General features: G+C 36.8%; 1 protein-coding gene across 17 annotated transcripts in view; it reads right to left on the bottom strand.

Annotated features, from left to right (window-relative positions):
* Positions 1-2,850: 2,850 nt before the first annotated feature.
* The window catches only part of PPP6R3 (protein phosphatase 6 regulatory subunit 3), a 50,211-nt gene continuing 29,181 nt past the window's right edge, over positions 2,851-23,880 (bottom strand). For 4 of the 17 annotated variants that reach the window (XM_068193793.1, XM_068193796.1, XM_068193792.1 and 1 more), the window contains 14 exons: positions 22,793-22,942; positions 22,236-22,300; positions 20,156-20,271; positions 19,675-19,760; positions 18,394-18,480; positions 16,705-16,751; positions 14,753-14,807; positions 13,889-14,019; positions 13,141-13,259; positions 11,661-11,814; positions 10,712-10,818; positions 9,628-9,778; positions 6,262-6,384; positions 2,851-4,309 (listed from right to left, as the gene is read on the bottom strand). In XM_068193793.1, coding sequence (XP_068049894.1) covers positions 4,258-4,309; positions 6,262-6,384; positions 9,628-9,778; positions 10,712-10,818; positions 11,661-11,814; positions 13,141-13,259; positions 13,889-14,019; positions 14,753-14,807; positions 16,705-16,751; positions 18,394-18,480; positions 19,675-19,760; positions 20,156-20,271; positions 22,236-22,300; positions 22,793-22,942 — 1,443 coding nt within the window. In that variant the 3' untranslated portion in view covers positions 2,851-4,257. Of the gene's footprint in view, positions 4,310-5,097; positions 5,220-6,261; positions 6,385-6,709; positions 6,728-7,152; positions 7,345-9,627; positions 9,779-10,711; positions 10,819-11,660; positions 11,815-12,396; positions 12,521-13,140; positions 13,260-13,888; positions 14,020-14,752; positions 14,808-16,704; positions 16,803-18,393; positions 18,481-19,674; positions 19,761-20,155; positions 20,272-22,235; positions 22,301-22,792; positions 22,943-23,880 lie in introns of those variants that run through there. The other 13 variants (XM_068193785.1, XM_068193787.1, XM_068193788.1 and 10 more) reach the window with 9 other exon arrangements.

Here is a 23,880-nt window from a genome sequence, read left to right on the forward strand (position 1 = left end):
TAACTGGTGTAGAGGAGAATTGAAGAACCCTTCCCAGGTAAGAAAGACAGAAGTGTGGCATATAGTGAAGGCTAAAAGCAGACCTGATTCCTTGATCAGGTCCAGGTTCCATCTGAAAAAATAATGTCTATTAGGTCCTTGAGAATCAAACACCTATCTATCTATCATCTAAAGATCAACGTAGTGAGACAACCAGATAAACTTCCCCTGTGCAAATGGGCAAGCATTATATCTCATGGGACACAAGTGACAAAATCTACACAACCACAGCTAAGCAAGGTGTAGCTTTCTTACTCTGGGTGGCTGTATGGTAACAGAAAATCATCACCTAAATTACAGTCTTCAGAATCATGATTTAAGACATAGAAAACAAGAAAAGATCCACACCATACACAACTCAAATCCAGAATGAGGCCCAAGAAGCAGAATTTCAGTATTTAAGCTATGGCCAGAAAGATAAAGGGAATCTCCCCTCATTTTGCAAAGTACTTAGTGACTTAAGAGAAGACAAATACAGAAAAAGTTCCCCTCTCCAACAAAAAATAGTTAAACACTAAGCCCAGACTCATCTAAAAGAGAAATTCTAAAAAATGCTATCAGCAAAACACAAGGTAAAGTCTGGGTCTCAGTGCTTTAGCTTATGGCAGCAGAGTAGGAAGTGCACAGATTTCCCTTGGATATCATTAGAATTGTGATTACATCCAAGTCATTAACCAAGACTAAACACAGGGCAAATCACAATATGGAACAAGTAACAGAACCTGGTCTGAGCCAGTCCAAAAAATGCCATGAACCGTCCTACCTAAAAGAGACAGAAAAATGTATCTATCTTTACAGTAAGAATATTTTTTATTTTAATTTTATTACCTTCATCTCCTTCCATGCTGTAACCTTACATACTCAAACAATAATGGAACAGAAAGATGCCAAATACTTACCTTGCTAGCAAGTAAGATGCAGAATCTAAAATACAGATGTTAAAACCTTTACCAATAAAGGGCATTTTGCTGCCACAGTAACAGTCATTTTCCATCCTGGTTTGGAAAACAATACAGATTCTTTCATAATGAAACTCAAAGCACTTACACTACACTAGAGGAAGCACTATTTATTCTAAGACAGAGGTGATCAAGTCTATTACTAGAGTCAGTTATATACAGTAAGTACTTCCTAATATAACCATATGAGACATATGTCAGAAAACAAAATCTACAAGGAAATTAGTGCTTTAAAATTTAAACAGAAAGGTAAGTTTATAATGAATGACAGTAGAATCTGATTCATCTTCCTCACAAGTCTCATCAATGGATTTCACACAAAGAATGAATGTCACTAAGTTTCCACAGAAGTATGCAGATGACAACACAGAAGTCACTGTTTTCAAGAGGTAGATACAAGGTTTAATAGGTGCAAAAATGTAGACTTCACTGAAGAGCATGGTCACACGTGATTCCACGTACGACGACATAATGAGATTGTTTCCACTATCCTGTTCTCTTTTCAGTGAATTAATAGCAATTTTAGTCAAGATGATGACTTATGCTTTTAATTAAATTGAAGAATCTTGCTATAAAACTAATACAGGGCTTACACTTAAAAATAATGGCTTCACTGGTCAAGAAGGCATGATTCATCCACTCTGCCAGATGGGAAGAGGCAATGAGCTACTACAGATATTACTGGTCTGGCCACTTTTGAAACATACTCTTGCTTGAGTAAAAATTCTCTACCAGAGAAATCCTAAGGGTTAAATCCACTGCCCATTGACATCAAGCAACATCATTATTCCTCAGTTTCAAGTGACTGAGCCTTTAGCCATTTCAAAGGGCACTGTGGAATGTGGCAGTGGACAAACCTTTCAAAGCAAGCTCATTTAATCCTAATTGCTGCTAAAAACACTGTAGGAACTCAAACCTGTACAAAGGTATTAGACTTCAGTCTATGCTGCAAATGCATAAAAATACCTTTTCTTAAAGAAGATTCAAATTCCATTGCATGCAAGTCAAATCTGATTGAACGGGCTGGGTAACAGCCATTCAGGATTCTTGCAGTATGTTCAAACCTTTGTAAGGCTATGTGAGCAGCAGATCAGCAGCAGTGTTGATAAAAGATGGCACAAGAGGTGTGTTTACACCCACCCACAGAACTCCCCAAACACACCTCCAATGCCTTCAAGTTCCGGATTCCTTGTGCAAGTAATAGAGTGAGTGGGTAAAACACACCCTACACTTCCTCAAAACAGTGGACTGATTATCAGAGTTTGTGAACAGAAGGACAAGTACAAGACTGCTGAACTGAAGACAACAGAGCCCAGATTCAATTTCATCTACTGTGTTTTTCAGTCTTCATGGCTACAGAACTAGATAAATCAGCCTTTTAGCAAGGGACAAGTAGTTCCACTGGAAAGGACGCAAGTTTTTCTCCTTACAAGCATCAAACTTATGCAAACCAACTTGCTGCTTTGCTTGTATTTGGAATTTCTACTTGACTCCAATTCATGCGTCGAAATGAGCAGTTTTGTTTCCAAAGCTGCTTGTTCAGTGACAGAACAAAGTGACATGAGGACAGCTGCCAGCCTTAAAGCTAACACACAAATTGGTTTTGGTCAAGCTGATCTGAAAGTAATTCTGAATTGATAAAGAAAACTTAGAAACGGACTGGATTCCATTATTTATAAAGTACAAATAAGAGGGCAACTATAGTTACCACTTATAGTTACCAATTCCACTTATGATATTGTGGTTTTACCCCTTCATTTTCACACAACTGATCACTTTGCAAAAACTTCCCAAGACAAGTGCACTGAACCTTGTCAAAAAGGCAAAAGAGAAAGCAATAAGGGCAGTGACGTACATGTGGGTTTTTTATTTCTGTATGCAATGTAATGTTTAGGCACGTTGTTTGGGACGCCTTCTAAAATAAATCATTGGCCATTGTTTAGAATATCCTTTTGGCTTTAAATACTGGTCAGGAAAACAAATTATGTAAAAAATGAATGAGTATGACTATTACAGAAACAAAAATGGTTTTGCGTCTAAAAGTGCAGGAGTATTTTAACCCTTTCACCAGACAATGTGGCAATATAGAGTATATTGCTTCTGTTTGTTTGAGAAGGCTGTTGGAATTTTACACTGACATAGAAAATTATAAATTACACAGAATTAGTTTCCATAATCACTATATATATACACAAACCAGCTGTGAAAAAACTGGTTTAGAACATACAAATGAAAGCCTCACACAGATCAGTACAGTGAAATTACCAATTAACATGCTCTGCTGCCAAAATTTGTATTAAAAACACTATTTACTTTTAAAATGCAGGTACTGTAATTACATTAGCAGCATGAGCATTTCTTTTACTTGACTTGTCTAAAAGGATTATAGCGTTTTAAATACGCAGATTGTTCTGAAATGTTCCATTGTATAATGCTTGGTATTAAACTAAATCTTGGTGAACTGTTTAAAGGCAGGTGAACCACTTAAACACAACAAGCCATGTGCACTCCAAATATTCTAGTGTTTCACCTGGAAGGTATTGTTTCAAGCAAACTAGACTTAACAGAACATATGGCTTTACAGTAACATCAATTTGTCAACTAAGCTGTTGCAATAAATACTTAAAATCTCTACCAATAGACTTACATTTGTTGATCTGTTTAGAACAATACAGAAAACAATTACCAATTAAAAAACCTGTTGTAAAATGTTGAACACCAAAAAATTCTTATTTAAATCACTTTTGTCAGCTAAACCAACCAAAATAACATTTATAGGGCATTTCAGTTTCAGAAAAAACATGAATTTTCTTTTTCTTTTTTACAAGGTGAAAAATGTAAGAAAACTGCTAAATACTTTGGTCACACTAATCATCAAATAGTTATGTCTCAAATACATTAGATTTTTGTATTCACTTTTTTATAAAACTATTCTTACAGCCATTTTAACTATAGTAACACTACTGTCATCATTACATGGGTAGCAGGATCTTATTTCACAGGCCCCCCATTATTTAGAACAATACAATATAAACATACGCAAAAATTATTGGTATTTCGCAATGTGCAATATTTTTACACTTATGAATTTCTGTACAATGTCTTAAAATCTAGAATATAAATGTTGCTGGTCCTGATTCCTTGCGAAATTAGTGCAGCAGTGACTGGCTTCAACAGGGTCTAGATGATATCCTCAAGAAACACTCAAACACCTGGACATCAGTTCTTGCTCTTCAGCCAAGGCAGTAGACATCATGTATCATACAGGGCCATTAACAGATGCCTCTCCTAAATGGGTGTGTTGATCAGTCCTAAGAGGCCAAAAAAAGAAATCTAAGTATACAAAAAAGATTCAAGGCAAATTCAAGTAGGTGCAATAAAAAGCAAATAAAAAACCAAGAACCCCAGATCCTGTGTAGCATAACCCATGAACTGAAGGAAGGCAACATGTGCTAATAACATGCTCATGCCAATTATCTTCTGCAGTCCAGCATTTCTGGAGTCCTTATTTCCTGATTTTAATAGCACTCAATTAACTGAGCACACCACTGAAGAACATGTGGTCTTCATTAACTGATATAATAAGTGATCTCTAGAGATGTGGTATCTCAGAGAATTACTAATAAATAGCACATTTCTGATACTTATTCAAATCTTATTCAGAGGCAAAATGTGATATCAGGAGAATTTAAGGTTGCACTGGAAAGCCAGCAGCTAAGACAACAGGAAAAAACAACAGCATCTTAAAAAATTGCTTTAGTTATTAATCTAATCTACAAAGAGCCTTTCACAAGTACTTTGAATGTCAGTCCATTAGGATGAAACTTCCATGAAGTATGGACGAAAATGGAGAGAAAACCTACAAGAGTGAAAACAGTAACAGTATATACATTTCTAGATAAAAGTTTAGTGTAAACACGGGCTCAATTGCTCTGGACTGGCACAAAGAGATCAAACCAATGCATGAGGACATTAAAAATATGCAAGCAACAGAGGTTAAAAAATCTCAACTTCCATTCAGTGCAAGTCTATGGAATACATTTGAAGATTCTCTAAAAGAATGCAAATACTGCTTGAAACTACAGATGAGGAAAGTTACCTGTAACTCCTGTTCTCTGATGGTGGACATCACAGAGAAGCCACTCTGGGGTCCGTGCTCTACATGCACATGACCAGCAGGAGCCCCCTAGCTAAGTCTTTGGCTGCTAAGCTCTAAAAACACTTTTTAAAAAACATATGTAAACATTAGAGAAAAGACAGACACCACTAGACAAAAGCAAACACTTTTTAGAGAAATCTGGAAGGTAAGAAACAAATGTTGCATGGACAGGAAGTGTGACAGTCTACACAACCATCACTCACTTATTAACTGGAAAAAAGTCCATGACAGAACAGGGCTCCTAGCAGAGATTACCCCTGCTAGCCACCAGCCAGAGACCTACCTAGGGGACTCCTTCCACTAGTCATATGTACATAGAGCCCCAAAAGCACCATTAGGTTTATCTTGGTATTTACCCTGTGCTTATGAGGATCTACTGCAACAGCCACCTTTAGAGAAAGTTCTGAGCTTCGCTGAAGCCAGCAGGATTCACTGAAAGGAGTTCCTTGAGACTTCCCACAACCTAAAGGCAATCTAGCAAACTGCTAGCTCTGAGAACCCTGTTGGTTCAGACAGGTATCTCTACCCAAAAGATAATTACCTAGTACCTACAATATAATGCTTATAAGTGTTTAAAAAATATTGTCATCTTGATTAAGACAGCATCTATAGGAGACACTGTGAAAGAGTTTTTGGGTCTCCCACTTTACGTATACAGGGTTGTTTTTTCTCATTAGAATAGCCTTCTTGATCAAGTTTGAGATTTATGCAGAGCAGGAGGTTAGAAGAAAGGAGCTACTTAAATACTGGTTCATAAACAAGTCTTAAAAACCAGAATCTAAATTTGTCAAACACACATCTCTTTAATCTATCTAGAGTACAATCAGAACACGCAGTAGAGTTCTGTGCATCAATTCACTATTCTAAGTTGGTAACATCTTCACAAAACAGAAAGGGGATATTTACAACTCCCTGCAAGATAAATACACCTTTGATGACTCAAGAGTCTTAGAAAGAACTGAAAATTCAACTTTTGAGAATTTAATAAAATAAAAGCAAGCACATTTTTAGAGTGAGCTAAACTCAATCTCTTTAGATCAATCCTGTTAGAAAAGCACACAAACTGATATTTAGAGAATTGAATGCATCCTTGAATGCAGTTACCTCTGTTCTGGACTGCTGTTAGTAGGCTGAAGACCTGAAGGGACCTCTTCTGCAACCTCTGTATTCTCTTCTACTACATATTTACAAGAAGGATCCTGCGAGGTAGTCAATTTTCCTTCCTCACTTGAAAAACAAAACAAAAGCAAGTGATTATTCAACGTATTTAACTTTGAAGTTCATTTATAGGGAATTTCAGGCAACAGGAGAAAACTGAGACGGGTCCATATTTCACATGCAAATGGATTTTAAGTCATGATTGCAATATGAAGATCAAGCACATGGCTCTAGAGTTTACAAACACCTAATGATGCACTGGTGTTTACATCCATTAAAACTTAACTGGATAAAAGGGCAGGAAACACAGTGATTGCAAGTAGGATCAGAAAAGAAAAAAGGAGTCTATGTGATGCCTGAAGTGATAACAATCATGATCCTTTACTATACATACCGATAGGATTTCAACACTCTGAAGCCAGAAGTATGCAAAAATGGAAGAAAGTATAAAAGAAATTCAAGATTCCCTCAGAAACCGGCATTAATAAAGTCTGTCCATGAAACACACCAGCAAAATCATTAACTCATCACTATCTTACATAATAAACTCCCTAGTAACTCCACAGTGAATACTATGTATGGTTTATGGGCTACAAAGACTGCAGCCCAATCTACTTCATAAACTTCCTCTTGTAGACAAGAACAAAGTTCAGTGAAAAAGCTGTACACTCACACTATATAAGACAGTACCATTTAACCAGGCAGCCTCAAAAGTCATTAGTGAACAATCTTCTGGTTTGCCTCTAAACCCAAACTTTTCTGCCTTTCTATTCCACCCTCTTCCACCTCAATCACACCATTATGAGTGAACTAAAATACAAATTTGAGCATATATACCTGCAAGAGATAGTTATAAAGTAGCTCTGAAGTAGACAAACATCAATCTTATACCTCTGTAGCAACAAATCTATTTATTCAAGAAGTGCCAATCTCCTCTGCTGGTTTTCTTCCTATTCTCACAGTTCTCCTTTCCATGGATCCTTTAAATTTCAATGAATCCTTCTCTTTTCTCCTTCTATCCTGCAGCGCCTGCAAAAATACTGTCTTTTGCATTGCAATCTCTCATCACGTTTTCCCCATCTAAGCTCCCCGTCTCATTTGCCTTGACACTCTCCGCATTCCTTCCAAATAAAATACTTGTCACCATCACCATCGAAAGTGATGTCCTAGGTTTTTTTATTTTTTAAAGATGCAGTCTCTGCTGGCATTCTTCATACTTGTTCTCCACTCTGAACTAAGTTCAGAAATCACATTTTTGTCCTTTGCAGCTTTCCACAAATTAACTACTGTGCGTATAAATCCCCTCAATATTGACTTCACACCATCAATTTTCTATTGACAGAAACCTAGATAAAGCTGAAGTCTGGAAGCATCCTTCCTTTCAAAAGGAAAGGCAAACAGGCCAGAGTAGGACTTCCCCTCACTACTATAACTGTCCCTTAATTTAGACCTTTTCCCTGTAAGCTGGTTTTAAAAAATGCCATTTGAGCACTGACTCACTATGAAGCTGCACATGCCTATCAGAGTAGAACAGTCTATACATGTAAGACCTCATCTTTGAGCCCCCTTGTATGCTCCTTTGACATTTCCCTTCCAAATCAAGATCCAAAAAAATTTCAATATACAATAGGCCAGAGTGCCTGGTAATCTCATCTGGGTTCCATTTCCCATAAAAGATTAGACAGTATAAACTTTCAAGGTCCCTTCTGACTGGGGCAATTCTATGATATTGCCTCCCTTTGCACCTCTATGTCCTTTTAACTACAGTTCCAGCAGGTAATTCCATGAAGGGAGTCAGGAACTGTCACCAGATACTGCCTCCTCATGTTAGTTTTTGCACCAGTATCACAAGTCACACAACTTCAAATTGCATGTCAGCTAAACTAGTTTAAGGAGAAGTTTAAAGACACCATGGATAACTAACCCAAGTTTGTGAACATCTGAAAGTGAAGACCATGCAAAAGAATTGTGCAAAAGACAACAATTCTTTGTTGACACATCATTTACTAAATCAACAATGCACTATGGATAGCTTCATGTGACATTGATCTGCATGGAGTCCCAACACCTCTCTAAAGTGCTGTGGTTCATTCCTATATCAATGCCATTTTATTTAGAAGCACTGTGCAGTCACAAGTTTTCTCTCCTCTGTGCTGAAAAACCATCAGAAGTTCAGTCACTCAGATAACCAAAAGGATGGAATCAAGAGTGACAGAAAACTGTTTGGTTTTCAAGGTCTATTCATTTTGGATAGTTCAGGAATTAACTCCTACCACCTCTCCTAATGAAGTAAATTAATTTAAACAACAGGAAGTGTAAGGAGTAACACTGGAAAAATTTCTTATACTGGAATCGAGTCAGTGTTGATTTTTTAAGCAATTTCCAAGACATACTGACAATTTCTTTTTAGTATTTAAAGCTAGAATAGGGACAGATACTAGGAAGTTATTCTAGAAGAATGAGAAGAGGGCTGCATGTTGAAACGCTCCAGCAGTGTGTTCTTATTTGTTAACATCAGGGTGGAGCCAGGACACATCAGCTTCAGTAAAGGCAAAATTTTTGCATGTCATACTGTTTGTAGCTTCTGTTTCCCTACATAAATATTTGATACTAAACAAAAAGCACTTGATCATTAAATATGAGATCACAATATCTTAGTAGATGGGATGGAGTAAACAACACTGAAATATGATTTATTCTCATAAAAGGATTGCAGTGTAGATATACATATAATATACAATTTGACCATGTTGCAAGACACTTATTCCTAAATCTTTGTGTCAAACGACAGCAAAACTACAAAGTTGTTCTTCCAGTTATTCTAGAATTCCATGTGCCACCTGAAGTCTAGAACAGATTTAAGACCATTGTGCATCCCACCAACAGTGATCAACCTAAGTGTCTGATGAGCTACACTGAAAAGCACTGCCTGGCTGGCCTTCAATTTCTGCCTTCCATCCTCCTGGATAAGAAGAATGAAATTCCAATCCAAACCTAACAATTCTGTGCAAAATTTTAAAAGCTTCGTTTTGATGTGCAATGTTAAAAGAACTGTACATGAAAAATGCACAATAATGTGCATCAGGGACAAAAGCTGAGTTAGTCCTCTGCTAATAACCTTGCACTGAAACTGAGGCTTGATAAGTAAAGTCGCATGTTAGAGTAACTAACTAGAAGTCAAATTTCAAAACAACTACTTTGAAAGGTTTCTAGTAAAGCCTCAGGAATTATCACTTAAACTCTCTTTGGTGATACAGTGTTCCATCAACAGTGTTCTATTTACATGGTGGGAAGACAAACAGGCATTCTTACCTTTTGAAAACGGCGGTTTCAGTTTTAGCATCTACAGTTAGGCTCAGTGTCTCCTTCATGCTGCCATTCATGACTGTCTCAGTTACCTTGTCTGCATTTTCCACATCATCCTCTCCATCTGAGCTGGCCTCCATAGCAACACTTCCTGGGGCTGCAAGCAGAAACAGAAGCAATTTAGCATATGGCTTGTTATGTTTCTATTCCATGTGCAAGCACATAAGCAAATATATCAAGAACAGTATTTCTGCCGTTTTGCACACTTCTTGAATTCTTTGTTACAGAGAATGCATGTGGCACTTTCTGCAAGAGCCACATAGAGAACATGTGGCTTAAGATGGCTTAAGAAAGAGCCACAGTCTGTAGCTTTTTTAATTTTGACTGACAATGGTTACTGCAACAGTTTTACCTAAACAATGCCTTAGTAGGTGACAAATTATTTTCCTGTACAGTCAAATTCATGACAAGTCTACAGAGTACAAATGTGTCTTTAAGCTTCCTAGTACTGACAAATATTTGGGATGTTCAGTGTGCCTGGACTTCTCACCTGCATTTCTTGCTCTCTCTGGTAATAATAGATACAAAAAAAAGCTCATTGAAGTATTTTTGTCCTTTTACCAGTTCATACACGTAAAACAAACAAATAGGGCATGCATACTGAAGGCAGCTTTAGAAAGGCATGAGCAGGAAGGAGAAATTTGAGCACATTGAGGCTACTGGCCTATTGCCACAAAGGTCAAGACTGGAGGCTACCATTCTTTATGGGCATCAGCTGAGCTAAAGGCTGACACAAGTGAGAAGATTCTCTAATCGAACAAACTTACAAACTTTGTTTCTTTGTAATGCTTTTCTGTTCATAATGTGCAAACTGTTTAGAGGGATCAGTACACTGGCTCTTGTTTTAAATGGGAAACTATTTTAAACAGTTTATAAATTCTTTGAAGAGACACTTTTAATACTTGTCAGAACAGCAGCAGAGCCAGAGAGGAGTCCAAACCTAAAATTTTAAAGTTCATGCAGATTTTTCTTATGTACAACTCCTATGATCAAGCCATTTGCATTTAGAAATGCAGTGCAGTTTACTTACTCTCTAGCTGTGTTGTAAGAGTAGTTGCATTTGCACTCAAGGGATCACCTGGATCTGTGTTTGTTTCCATTTCCACAGGAGAATTACTTCTTAAGGAGTCTTTTGAGCTTCAAGCAGAAAAAAAAAACTTTAGAAACATTTCTGAATAGCAAAATGAAGTGTTCTTAAAACAGTATTAGTTCTCTATGAGAGCTGTAAGGCCTAGAACTATACTGAAACTGAATTAAGCAAGTTTGTTCTAAGAGTGCTGGAAAGACGTACTAAACTGAAGTCTAGTAATGCAAAATGCACCAGAACTGAGCCGAGGGTGTTTGATGGTAATCTTATTTTCACTTGACTTTGTTACAGTACAAGTACTAGTGGACATGTCCCTGGTAACTAAGGCATACAGGTATTACCAGCTCCTTGCAGTGTTTCGAAATTTTTTTAACTGGTTTGCTAAATGCATTTTTCCAATTCGATAGCTCTCTATTTAGACTTTTATACTTTTTCATACTTTTATATCTGAGCTGTTTTAATGCCCAGACAGAAAGTCAAAAGTTAAATGTATAAAAGCAAAGTCTTCCAATATGAGAAGGAATTAGTTCTTGACTGCCAATATTGCCAACTCAAAATTTACATCTATTTAATTAGGTACATACACAAGAATTCAGCAGAGTGTAGTGTCAATCCAAAAAAGAACAGCATTATTTTGGGTATTATCAAAATCATGCAGAACCAGTTAACCTAGTTATCACAGCTGCACAACAATATGACATTTTAAAAAACCCAAAACACTAGTACCCACCCATCCTGGAAAGGGAGATCATACAGACACATGCTGTTGGGACACACAGTGTTATTCAGACACTTTACATACACCCGCAACACAGGCTCGTGTAGAGATGGACACTCCAAGAAAACCAAGCTCACCCTGAATAACATGAGGTAAAAATAATGACATTTTTACCTCAAAGAGGATGTGAAGTCAGAAAAGGAAGCCCAGCCAGTTTCTTTAGCTGGCACAGGTGCTTCAGTACTCCACACAGCAGAGCCAACAGAATCCAGAGTGGCACCATGTGCAGTCTCCATGGGTACATCGAAGTTCGCTGACCAGTTAGGTGCTGAAAAACCATCACCAGGGTCATTAGGAACAAATTTCTATAAAGAACACGAGTGCACACATGCCTAATACTGATTCCCTCTATGTACATTTCATAAAGAGAAGCAAGATTCAGAACTAGACTTGAAAGCACATGCAGAAAAAACCTGTACATCCTGTTAAAAAAATTAATGTATTCCCTAAAAGGAAAATTCTGCTAGTAAGGCAGAATTTTAAGATCAGTAATTCAGAGTACTCCGCTAAAAAAAAGTTTATCTGAAGAACAAAACTAATACAACATTAAATCACAAGTACAATCCTGCTTTATCCTTGAAATTAACCTCAATATTTGTTACCATTTTTCGAACTAATTTCTATAATAATAAAGATCACAAAAGTTTTTATCCCTTTTTCAATTTCTTGAAATAATTTCTCATGCACTAACACCACTGCTAAATTTCAGAAAAGTTTAAGGCTTTTTACAACTTAAAATATTTATTGATATTTAAATTTGGGAGCAACTGTGAATAGCATCTAATTTAGGATAGGTCAATTCAAAAAACTTCACCTACCCAAGGGAAACATGTTTTTCATTAACACTTACATACAAAAAAACAGGCTGAAAAGGAAGCTCTGACTAGCAATTAGAAATTCCAACCCAGGCAGATATGGGAGGAGACCCACATGGATCAAAACTTGTTTGACACACAGATGCCAACGACACCAATCTGACAAAAGAAAAGAAAACCCTTAACTTTTCCTTCTAATTTAATTCCTTACAGTCTAGATAAACACAGGGCTTTTACCTACAGACATTGCCAGTTTAACAAAAGCCAGTTTAGTCTGACTTGAATGTGAAAACTTTTCAACCTATTTACATCAGTTAAGATTCCACAGAAGAGTCTCCCAATGTGTATCTTTCACTCACATTTGAAACCAGAACAATGCAAATTCACTGAGCTTCTGTAGGAAGTCTTCTAAAAGAGCATTGTTAGACAAAAAGCTGGTCTGAAAGGCTTCCAGTAAAAATATCATCTTTTGGGTTTGGATAATAACACATCAGATTATTGTAGGCATTCAATATTTATAAACCAGCATTTAATCCTCCCCTTTCTGACAACTCCTCCTTTTGTAACTCTTGAAGAGTAGAAACATGAATTTTAGAGAGAGTAAGTAATTTAGGACAGGTAAGGAATTCCAATTTCCCAATATGTGCATGCTCTGTGGCAAGTGAGAAAGACTAAGACAGTTGGAATAAAAGCAGTCAACAAGGAAACTCCTACAAAATCAGGCTGCTAGATCTAACAATTTCCTATAACCCAAAGCTCCAGGGGAAAAAGCTACGTACGTTCACTTAAGTCTACTTCCATTTTGTCCTCTGTATTGGTGTGGGATTCGAACAAATCTTGTTTAGTTCCATCCTCTTCTTCAGAATCTGTACTTTCTTCACTGTCTGTACTGCCCGAACTTCAAATACAAAAAGAGAGTTTACATTCTGGTCTTAGCATAACACCCTGGGCACAATGAAATACTGCAGAGTTTCAGGCTAGAGAGAATTACAATTATTTCTGACAGAATACTTGAAGTATAATTTTTAGCTCTTAGTATTCCCCTCATTTCTCTCTCAAAGAAACAAGGTTTAAGATTTTTCACTTGATCACATGAAGAGGCTTTCAGCAGATATCGAGGGAGGGTGCACAGCCCTGAGTTGTAGGGACTAGATTCTCCTTCTACTAACTGCATTTCCCTTTGTTCACAGCTGTACTGGTACTGTGAGGACAGCAAGGTCTAATAGAGGTATGAAGCTGGGCTGCCTTGTCCAAAGCAAGGACAGTCAGGCCAGTTTAAATGCAGAAGGAAAGAATACACACCAGGGAAAAAAACCCAAACCAACAAGCTACAAAACCCAAAGTGCATCTTCTGCAAATTATGGCTGGAAAACAAAGCACTAGAGCCACATCTCCACCATTTCTCCACAGAATGGAAATACCTAGTTAAGCTGGACAGTCTGTACTAAGAGACAGACTGAACCAGAGGACAGGTGTATTACTGCAGGCTCACTACACTGCTATTTGGATGAGAAACACCCTTCTCACCTGGACCGCCTCTGGGACTCTGGTGCAAATGCAATATGTTTTTCTTCCCAAATGTCTTCTTCATCAGAGCCACCATCATCAAACTGCTGTATCCGCTCCTTACAGCATGCCTCAAACAAGGCTATATTGCCCTAAATACAGCCAAAGTATAAAATCCATAATACATTAGTAAACATCTTGATAATACATGACTAATCTAAAGACAATCTTAAGCATTTCTCTAAAAGCAGCAGAAATCCAGAATGCCTTAATTTAAAGTTTGTCAAGAAAATGCACAGTGCTGCTTGTTTTACTTGGCTACTAACAAGCTGAGTGGACCACAGAACACTTAGGAGCTTCCATCATGTTTAAAAATGGGATGTGGGAGTGACCCCAAAGAGCATTCCAGAAAACCAGGGCACAAAGTACTCCAGGCTTTATTTTCTGTACTGGGGGGTCATTTTAGCTCAACCAACAAATAATATTGAGGTTCAGAGACTCTGTCCTGACTTTCCTGTCACTACAATCTCACTGAAGATTAAAATAGCTTCTAATCATAAAACACAAGTGTGCAACATGCATAAATCAGATCTAAGCCCAATCTTAAACCCAGTTATACAAATTAGAAGCAATTATAATATTGATTCTTAAGAAGCAATTCTTAAGAATTCTAACACTGATTCTTAGAAGCAATTCTTAATACTGATCAGAAAGAACAACAGTGTCTTCCAACTAGCAAATCTCATGACATGGGAATAAGGCAGGGTAATTATTTTCCAGTGATTTCCACTTAAAGGAGTAAATATAACCACTACCAAAGCTCAGACGTCATGCCAAAGCTTAAAAGACAGTAATTTTTCTGATAATACTGGAACACATACTTACACTTTCATTTGTATTGAGGGTAAAGTTGATGTCTGAAACCCGATCAAAAGAAACACTACAAGAAAAAAAAAAAGGTACTCAATTAAACAGGACTTTCTATTGTGACATGAAGACATTTAATTTCTGTTTGGTTTCTTATATTCCAATAATCTAAAAACAGAAGATAAAAGACAGTCTCCAACACAAAACACTCAAAATTACACACCAAGGAGACCTGGCATTCCTGTTATTTTTTTTTAACCATTAAAATTTTTAACAAAAACACAGAACATTGCCATCTACAGTTAGGTGTATGCAACAAGTCTAAACAAGCATAACTGAAATAATATACCCAAATCTCAAATACTGTATTGCTATGCACTGGAGAAAACCTAGGCCAAAGGATGCCTAACCTGACTATGCTCTACCATGATATACCTCAAAATCCTGCAAATACCTGAATCTGCAGTTCTAATATATTGTAACTGATTTCACTCTTCTATCAAAGGACCTTTTCAACAGGAAGGAACAAAATGAAAAATAGTATCAAGTTCTGTTTCTTAACAAAAGAACCCCAAAAATATTTTTTTAACCAATCAGTGAAATATTTTCCCAAACATAACACTATATATTAGGCTTGACACATCTTTACACGTCAGAAGAGTTCATATATTCTTTGTGTAGCCATGAGTGCATTCAGCAGAGCAGACATTACTCCTCCTCTAATATTCATTGCATTACAAAGCAGGGAAAAAGTAAGTGGTCTAAAGGAACCTAAGTTGCTAGTGTGACTGTATTACTGCACAATGCTATGCAGGTAACTTAGAGTGCAATTGATTCTTGCACAGAAGGCATAACTTCAAAGTAACTTCACCTACAGCTTAATTCAACTCATGAGTACATCATCAGTGTACCTGACACAAGTCTTGAGACCTCTTCTTTCTACCAAGAGAAGAGACTTCCAAAGGCATGAACTTAAAGGAATTCCAACTCCTATCCTTCCCAAAATCCATTTGCTTCTAACAAAGTTAAGGAGTATCCTGGGTTACCTCCTCTACCATCATATCTTAATCTCTAATCTCAGCAGGTTCTGTGGTGTAAAAAAGCAGCAATGCTTCTTGGATGGAAGACACAAGCTTCAGTCAGACATCACTTACTAAACATGTCTTATAGAAGAGCACTGAGATTATTATAACACCCTTCTAAAAACCATCTTGAAGTAATGCTTTTTATTTCTATCTGCATGTTCTGGCATCCCAAGCCATAAAATCTTATAAAAATAATGATGAACTTTATCCTCTCCAAGAACCCCCATTCTCCCCTTTTCCCTTTACTTACAAAGAAAGACACCAGCTTTTCTGAGGGGTGCTTTTTATTGTGTGCTGGTTTTTGTCTAGTTTGGAGTTTTTTAATTTGACCAAGACTGTTCTCATTTCCTCATCTTTCACCTAAGACTATTTGTAGAAATCAGTCTTAACTGCCTCGACCTTATAAAGAAAGGTAGATTTACAATGCCCTTCCTTACTCTCCCCTACAGAAAAGTACACTCAGAGACATGTTGTTCCTGTCATCCTTTCCAGGAAAACTCAGAAGCAGAGCTATTCATCTGGTCATCAGCAGGGGAAAAAATCCACTTTGAGACAAAGTGAAAGTGACCCAAACAATATCAGGTCAACAGAGAGCCACAGCTGTCTGTTAAAAAGCAGAGTTATAATTCAGTTTTTTGTTCACAACACAGTGTTCTCAACATTGGCACAACCAGAAGATTAGAAAAATAAAAGAAGCTGCTGCTTCCCTCTGTTCAGGGAGGCTTCTATCAATGCACACAAATGGCACAAAAATACAGGACTGATTGGCAACTGCTTCACATCAGCAAATGTTTGTACTTATCACCAGCAAAACCACAGCCAAAAACACAGTCAGAAAGAAAACTCACAAGACTATAGTCAAATTCAGTGTAATATTGTACTCACTTGCCAATGTCATCTTGATCAGCAAACTTCTCATCGTTGAAGCCAAACTGGTCAATAAAATTGGACGTCATTTGTTGCATCTGATAATCAGAAAAGGCCTGGCAACCCCAGGACCAACGACAGTGATATAATGATTCTACTAATACTCTAAAATCTATTTGCCCATTTTGCTTCAAAGAAATAAAAGTCTATCTAAACTAAACATAAAAGGACAAGAAAAGGATTTGTCTTAACCTCTGAATTTTGAAAGGTAGTATCAACTACAATCCTCCTTATATTGACTGACTTGAAAGCCAATCTAACAGCTTTTAATAAAGAAGTTAAATCCTTTAACATTAACCAGCACCATTCCAGCAGCCCAAAGAAGTAGAGAAACAACACTATATAAAAGAAAAAGCTGCCTTTGCTCAAAATAACATATAATTGTAAGTGGTAAGAACTAGAAAAGTAAATTATATATAGATACTACAGCACAGTTGCACATTTATTATGCAGATATCACTAGCAAAATCGGTCTCCGGTACACACACCAGCAGCATCTATTAAAATATTAGAAGAATTAAACCACTGAACATTTTACATCTCAGTGCAGTGTCACTGACACAACTGTGCTGGTTTTTTAAATAAGGATGAGTGTCAACTGCCAGCAGATTGGTATATACACTACGGTACATGTGGGCAACATCTATCCCAAACAACAGCTTTTGTCTCTTATTTCTCAAGACTATCATTAAATTATAAATTACTATACATCCCCTAGGGACTTTTAGTAACATTTTTTCCATGTGTAAAGTCAGCCAACACTAAGATATTCTAGGAAGTAAAGCTGTCATGTCAACTCTTTGTTTCTTGCCCAGGTAGCTGAGGGGACACAGTATGGTGGTAAAGTTGAACAAAGTGAATATGGAAAGAAAACAAAAGAACAATCAAAAAACCCCAAGTTTAGATCAAGGTATTATGAAAATTGAAGGAAAAAGAAAAAATATATAAAAGGAGGAGGTATACAGCAAGACAAACTTGAAAGAAGCAGCACTGGACCATCTGCATTTCTCCAGATTAACTACCTGGAACTGCTGGGATTGCCTAGGCACAGCAGGTCACTAAGGGGATGCATGAAAAGCACAGAGATATTAGAAGATCTTACTTTCTCACTAAAGCTGCTAAAGATAGCACCCAACTTATCAAGTTTTTGTACAGGTGCATCTTATAGGTACAAAAGCACTTAATCAGATAAAAATGCATCAGATTCTTTAAGACTGAGCCACCACCCACAATTCAAACTTAGGCAAACAATTATTTATTATAAAAACTATAGAAAATGCATAAAATACCAAAGCCAATATTAGATTAGGTAGTTACTACACAGCTTTTAGTGTGATCTGAAAGATTTTGGCTAGTAACCCCGGCAAATAATGCATCTAAAGCATCTGATTCCATCTAAGTGATCTAGTGGCAATCTTGTGCCACAAGGCTCCCACTCCTTCACTACCAGCAAAAGAATTCAAAGAGATGCTTATGAGTCTGGTAAGACACAGTTGTGTGCATGCACACATGCCTAGGTTTTAATTTAAACTTTCTAGATTTATATTTGCTTGTGAGAGAAAATATAAGTTCCACTGCTTTTTAAAAAATTACTTAATTTACTTTTACAGAAAGAGCAACTTAAGCTGTTAAAAGAATTCAACTCACCTGCTGCAAAGAAGAATCCTGTGAGAAGCCAGTTTCTTTAAAGTCTATTTCATCATCACTGGAAGAATGAATGTGGCAAGTAGTGACCTAGACAAATGAATTGGGTCGTTGGCATAGTAGATAATGTATTTGTTTGTTTCAGATAAAAGAAATTGTTTTAATGCTTTGTCTTTCTATCCTACTGAAAACTGTGGAGTTTGGAGATAAGTTTTCAATTAAGTTTTACTGTTACTACGTCAAGTACCTCCAAGCACATGATTATGTATCTAAAGAGCCAATTAGTACCATATTTTATAAGATTAAAATTCTTCCTCTTTACATGATCCTTCTTTTGGTCTTGACCAAGACATAGTTTCTACCAAGAGGAAAAAGAACATTCACCTGCAAGCCCTACACACTTCTTTGCATTCACAAGCTCAAGAAAAAATGCCTTATGTAGATCTTTTGGACCTGTTCACAACTTGCACCATTTCAGATGAATTTCTATTGCTCTATTGACATCTGTTAACATCACGCTCCAGTTAATATTTATGTTGAAATAGCAAATTCAGCAATTAATTATAGTCCAAATAACAGAAGACCAGCAAAAGTTAATGAAGCCACATGCAAATCACACATTCCTAGAGAAGTCAGGTAAAATAAAATTCATGAATTGGTCTGTTGACATCACAAACTGCCTCTGCTTATTAGAGTCTCCAAGTGATTACTCTTAAGACTATTTTTAACATGATTACACAAACCTCTTCTACTTGAGTTAAGTGTTTTTCCAAAAGTGTAATTGCTACAACTGCAAGCAGAAGAAATGTGGCAGGTGCACAACAGTAAGCAAAGTTACTTAAGCAAGGTCAGAAACACAGGCAGTGGAATGCAGGTAGCAGTCTTCTGTTAAGCTTTTACTGGGTCATTTACATCCTGTAGAGAAAGCAATCAACACCAGTGCCTGCACTTTTAGTTTGTACTCTCAAGCAGACTGGAGTTTTCAAGGACAGGACCTCCAAGAGGTAAAGAAATCCTCCTCCTTGCAGATTGCCTGGGATTAGCTACACTAGGCAATGAGCCAATTAGCTATTACAAGCTGATCATATGCATTATGCCTGCACAAGTATTAACAATATGGCTTTTGTTGAAAAGTAAACTAAAGAATTATCAGTTCCATAACTCAGCAACTAGAGGACTCCTTAAAAGTACACTGGGTTTTGGAAGACTAACAGTGCTGCTGACAGAAAGAAACTGTCCAAGTAAAGCAGCAGCAATTTTCATACCTTACCCATCACTACTTACCAGATCCACTGTATTCCTCTTGTTGGTTTCTCCTAAAGAGCTTGTGCAGAATGTTTCCCATCGCTCTCTCACCTCCTCTGGAAGCTCTAGCACAGGAAACAAAACACCAAACCAATTAGAAACTATCAACAATGAAGCATGACTTAATTTTCAAATATTTTTTTCTGCTCTACCAAAAATACTGGTAAGAAAATACATACACATCCTCCTAAATCCATAAATGTAACTTCATCCAGCAAACAAGTCCTAATTAAGCAGGTCAGCATCTCTTTGCATCTATTTCAGGGAGCTTTAACACTGTTTGAAATTAAAATACTTAAGCATTTATTTAAGGACAACTGCTTTAAATTGGGTATTTCAGAAGTAATCCAGTTATTTTCTTCGTTAATCCAACAGCTGCCTTCTAATTTAAGTTTCCTTAATATCCTGAGCATTTGATAATGAGAGCCCTGAAGTTAAAGTTAGGACCATGAATTAATACCTTTGATGAGCTGCTGGACTAGTGTGCTGTTTGGCCCCTTATCTGTACTGTGCACAATGCAGTTTGCTATCCTTGTCAGGTGACCCATGTAGCCATGCCTTCTTCCTCCTTCAGCCCTGCAAGAGACCAAGAGTTCATCTGCTGCACTCAGAGCAGCTCTGATACCGTATGTTGTTGTAGAAGACTGCCAGAGTCAAGATGGTACACAAGACAATGAACTGGGGTTCTTAAGTTGAAGTTGCATCCTAAAACCATAGATTCACAAAAATACTTTAAAATTTAAGGTATCAACTGGTTTGACTTCACTGAGCCAGTTTTGGAGATTTAACAAGGACATAAAGTACCAAGAAGGACATACAAGTGTTAGTATTGCTTTTGTGTGTGTGCAGAAAGCAAAATGCACAGCATTAGCAAAATGACAGAATTAGCAAGACCCCCTCACCCAGCTAGACAAACCTCCCATGACTGAAATCTTTGTAAAGCGACAGCAGCTCATGAAGTATCTTATGTTATGCAAACACAGATCACATTATTTATTTTCCACCGTTATCATCTAATATATGAGGTAACTGAAATTATGTTATGTCTATGCAAGATATCATGAATAAATTACCACAGTGTTTACAGCTTGCTTAGGTAACAAGCACATTCAAAATAAGCAGCATATAACAGCAAAGGTTATAGTTTCTAATACAGGATATGACACAGAATGCTTCTATTTAACAAACTAGACTGACTTGACATTGCCTTGCCAGAAAGTCTGGAATACAACTGTATCTTTTGTTAGCAAATGCTTATTAATCCCAATGAACCAAACAACTTTTACTATGTCAGATTTTTACCAGCAGAACGCAGTCACCTTTAAGCTTCTGGAGCTGCTTGAAATAATGTTAAGTGACAGAATATAAAAGGACTAAAAAAATACCCATTTCCTGAAACACCTAAGCTAAAAGTACCATTAAAGATTTATCTTTTACAGCTGGAGCCACACCTCTACAAAACTGGATAAAGGAGTGAATTCATTACAAGTCTGTTTCCAGATAAAAGTACTACCTAAAGTCTGAAACACTATTTTCTTTATTAGTATTCCCAAATGTGAGACTAAATATTTAATTAAATCATTCATATGATAAGCACAGGATCAAGAACAGTCTTATCCAAGTAAAACTTTTAAGTTTTAGGTTGGAATTACAGAGAAAACTTTTCATATTTCTCTCCTACAAGAACCTAATTGCCAGTAAAGTTGGCAATCCCTTATAACCGCAGAAGAATTGATATAAAATGGAAGACATTCAGGAGAGCATGTTTTCTACAGTTAAATTTAGTGCTTTCCTTTTTCTACTTCCCCCGCTCCCCTTCACCATCCTTATTTCCAGGTCAGTTATATTAACCATCTATTTACTATCTGATTCACTTCTGATACGAACGTTTTGGGGAGTGGAACGGTCTCAACATTCCACTGAACCAGCAGCGCTGCCCCAGCTAGTCAATTCAGTATTTTGACAGGTCAGAACTAACATTTACTGTTCAGTACCTCCAGAGCTAAAATTATTTGGCCTTCGCAAGAACATTTTACCACCTCAGGTGACAACTGCGGATTTTTTTTCCTCCTGCTACAAAAACAGTTTCAGACCATATTAGCTACGTGAAGCTTACATTCTTTCAAACACATAATTTTAGAAGGTATTCTATTGCTGAGGAATTCACTTTTACTATTTAGGAGTCTGATGCTCCCCAGTATGTGATATGCTTTGATGTGCTCACAAGTAAATTCCCAACTGCTGACTGGGGAAAAGTATCTCCTGTCCCCTTAAACCTTACAGTATGCTTATTTTTTACTTGAACATGGGTAAATTTAAAGATCATAGTAGTATCTTTTACATGGCAAGAATGACAACTCTTGTGCCACAGGAAAAAGAATTAGAATGCTACCAAAAAGTACAAGAGAAAGCTTTAACCCAAATATTAACATACAAGGATTTTAGAACTGGCTAGATCACTTCAGAATTGGTTCCACATTCATTTCACAACTCAAGTCTGATTTAGACAATTGCAGGGAATGAGGAAACTAATTACTCACTGTTTCTTTTCATTCATCTCCCATGCTTCAAGTATTCTTTCTATTAATTGGCACTTAAGGAAGAGCTGTCAAAAAAGCAAAATATGCTTAGTAGAAGTAAAATGGAACACTATTTATGCATTTTACAGTGGATACTAAAGTCTGCAAGACTATTAATTTCAAGTTCAGGATCTATACTTTCATTAAAGGGTTGAAAGTCCAGCAGTCAGATCACAACCAGAAACTAAAAGCTAAACCTGTATTAATTCTACTCTGCTTTCTAAGTGCTGAGTTGTTGGAGTAGCATAAAGGTACTGAAATAGCAATTTTAAGCCTTAAAAATAGGATGAACTTCAGGGAAAATATATACTTACAGCTCTTCACCATGCTCACTTTGGAGCAACAAAAAAAATCTACTCTATGGCAGTTTCACATTTAACACTCTGAATTAACATTTTAAGTAAAACCAGAAAGACATTCTTTTTCATTCTATACATTAAGTAGAAAGGGGTGTATTTTATGTAAAATTAACTGCAAGGAAATGGGAAAATTCAAGAGATTCACAAAACACAACTTACATGTTTCAGTAAGAGATTGTCCCCATTGGAATCCTGACCTGTAATTGTGCCATTTTCCGAGTTTTCAAGAGGACTTGCAAGAATCAATGCAATACAGATTTCTACTTGAGTATGCAAAAAGTTATTCCATGTATACTTAAAAAACATGTCCTGAAAAACAAATTCACCAAGGTTTACACAAACCAAGATACTTTCATTAAACATAACCAACAGTCTCACCCACCTAATCATTTGAATGACTACACTGGAAGAAATCTTAAGTTTTGCTCTAAGTATTTTTGTACAAGAAAAAATTTGTGACTCACAAAACCAGTAACTTTTGCTGGTTTTGTGAGTCACAAATACTTACCATTTTCTGAATGCAAGGAATACTATACTGGATCAGAACAAGAATGCAACTAACTGGATTTATTGCACGGGTCACAAGTAATGCACTTTCAGACTATGAAGACAGGGAGAAGTAATGTCCCCTACTTACATTCCTTCTGCCAGCTGCAGCCCAGAAAGTCCCACAGTCAGAAGTGTTATTTATGACCTTAAAAGTCCTTGACTTTTCTGAGTTCACTTAACTTTCTAGTATCTATAATACCCTTCTATAAATGTGCTCCTCACTTCAGTGAGATTCCTTATGAAATCGTATCTACCTGTTTCAAACCCATCATCCCATACCTCAGATAATCTAGAAGCAGTTTAACATTATTAACAAAGTACAAGACTAATACTGAGGTTGAAATACAAAAAACAGCTTCCATTTAGTCAAGTTCCTCCTTCTCCACATTTTTTCTCTTAAACACAAGTAAGACTTTTGTCAAGCCTAGTTATTTTAGGCTACTCACTGCAAAATTCTAATGACTACTGTCACTGGAAAAATGTAGTGAGTTCTGGAAATATGTGCAGTGATTAGAACAGTATTGAACAATTTTAGTCTCATTCTAAGTACAGCTAAAGGTCTTCCATCTATCTTCAGTCCTCCTAAACTAATGATATTCGCCCATAACTTTCCTGAAGCCAAGTCTGCTCAGTAAAACATGTGCTTTTTCAGCAAACAGCATGAAGCACTGAGGTTTCCATGGCTACAATGACTTTTT

Source organism: Anomalospiza imberbis, chromosome 6 (genome assembly GCF_031753505.1).
Source record: "Anomalospiza imberbis isolate Cuckoo-Finch-1a 21T00152 chromosome 6, ASM3175350v1, whole genome shotgun sequence".
Classification (NCBI taxonomy): Eukaryota; Metazoa; Chordata; class Aves; order Passeriformes; family Viduidae; genus Anomalospiza; species Anomalospiza imberbis.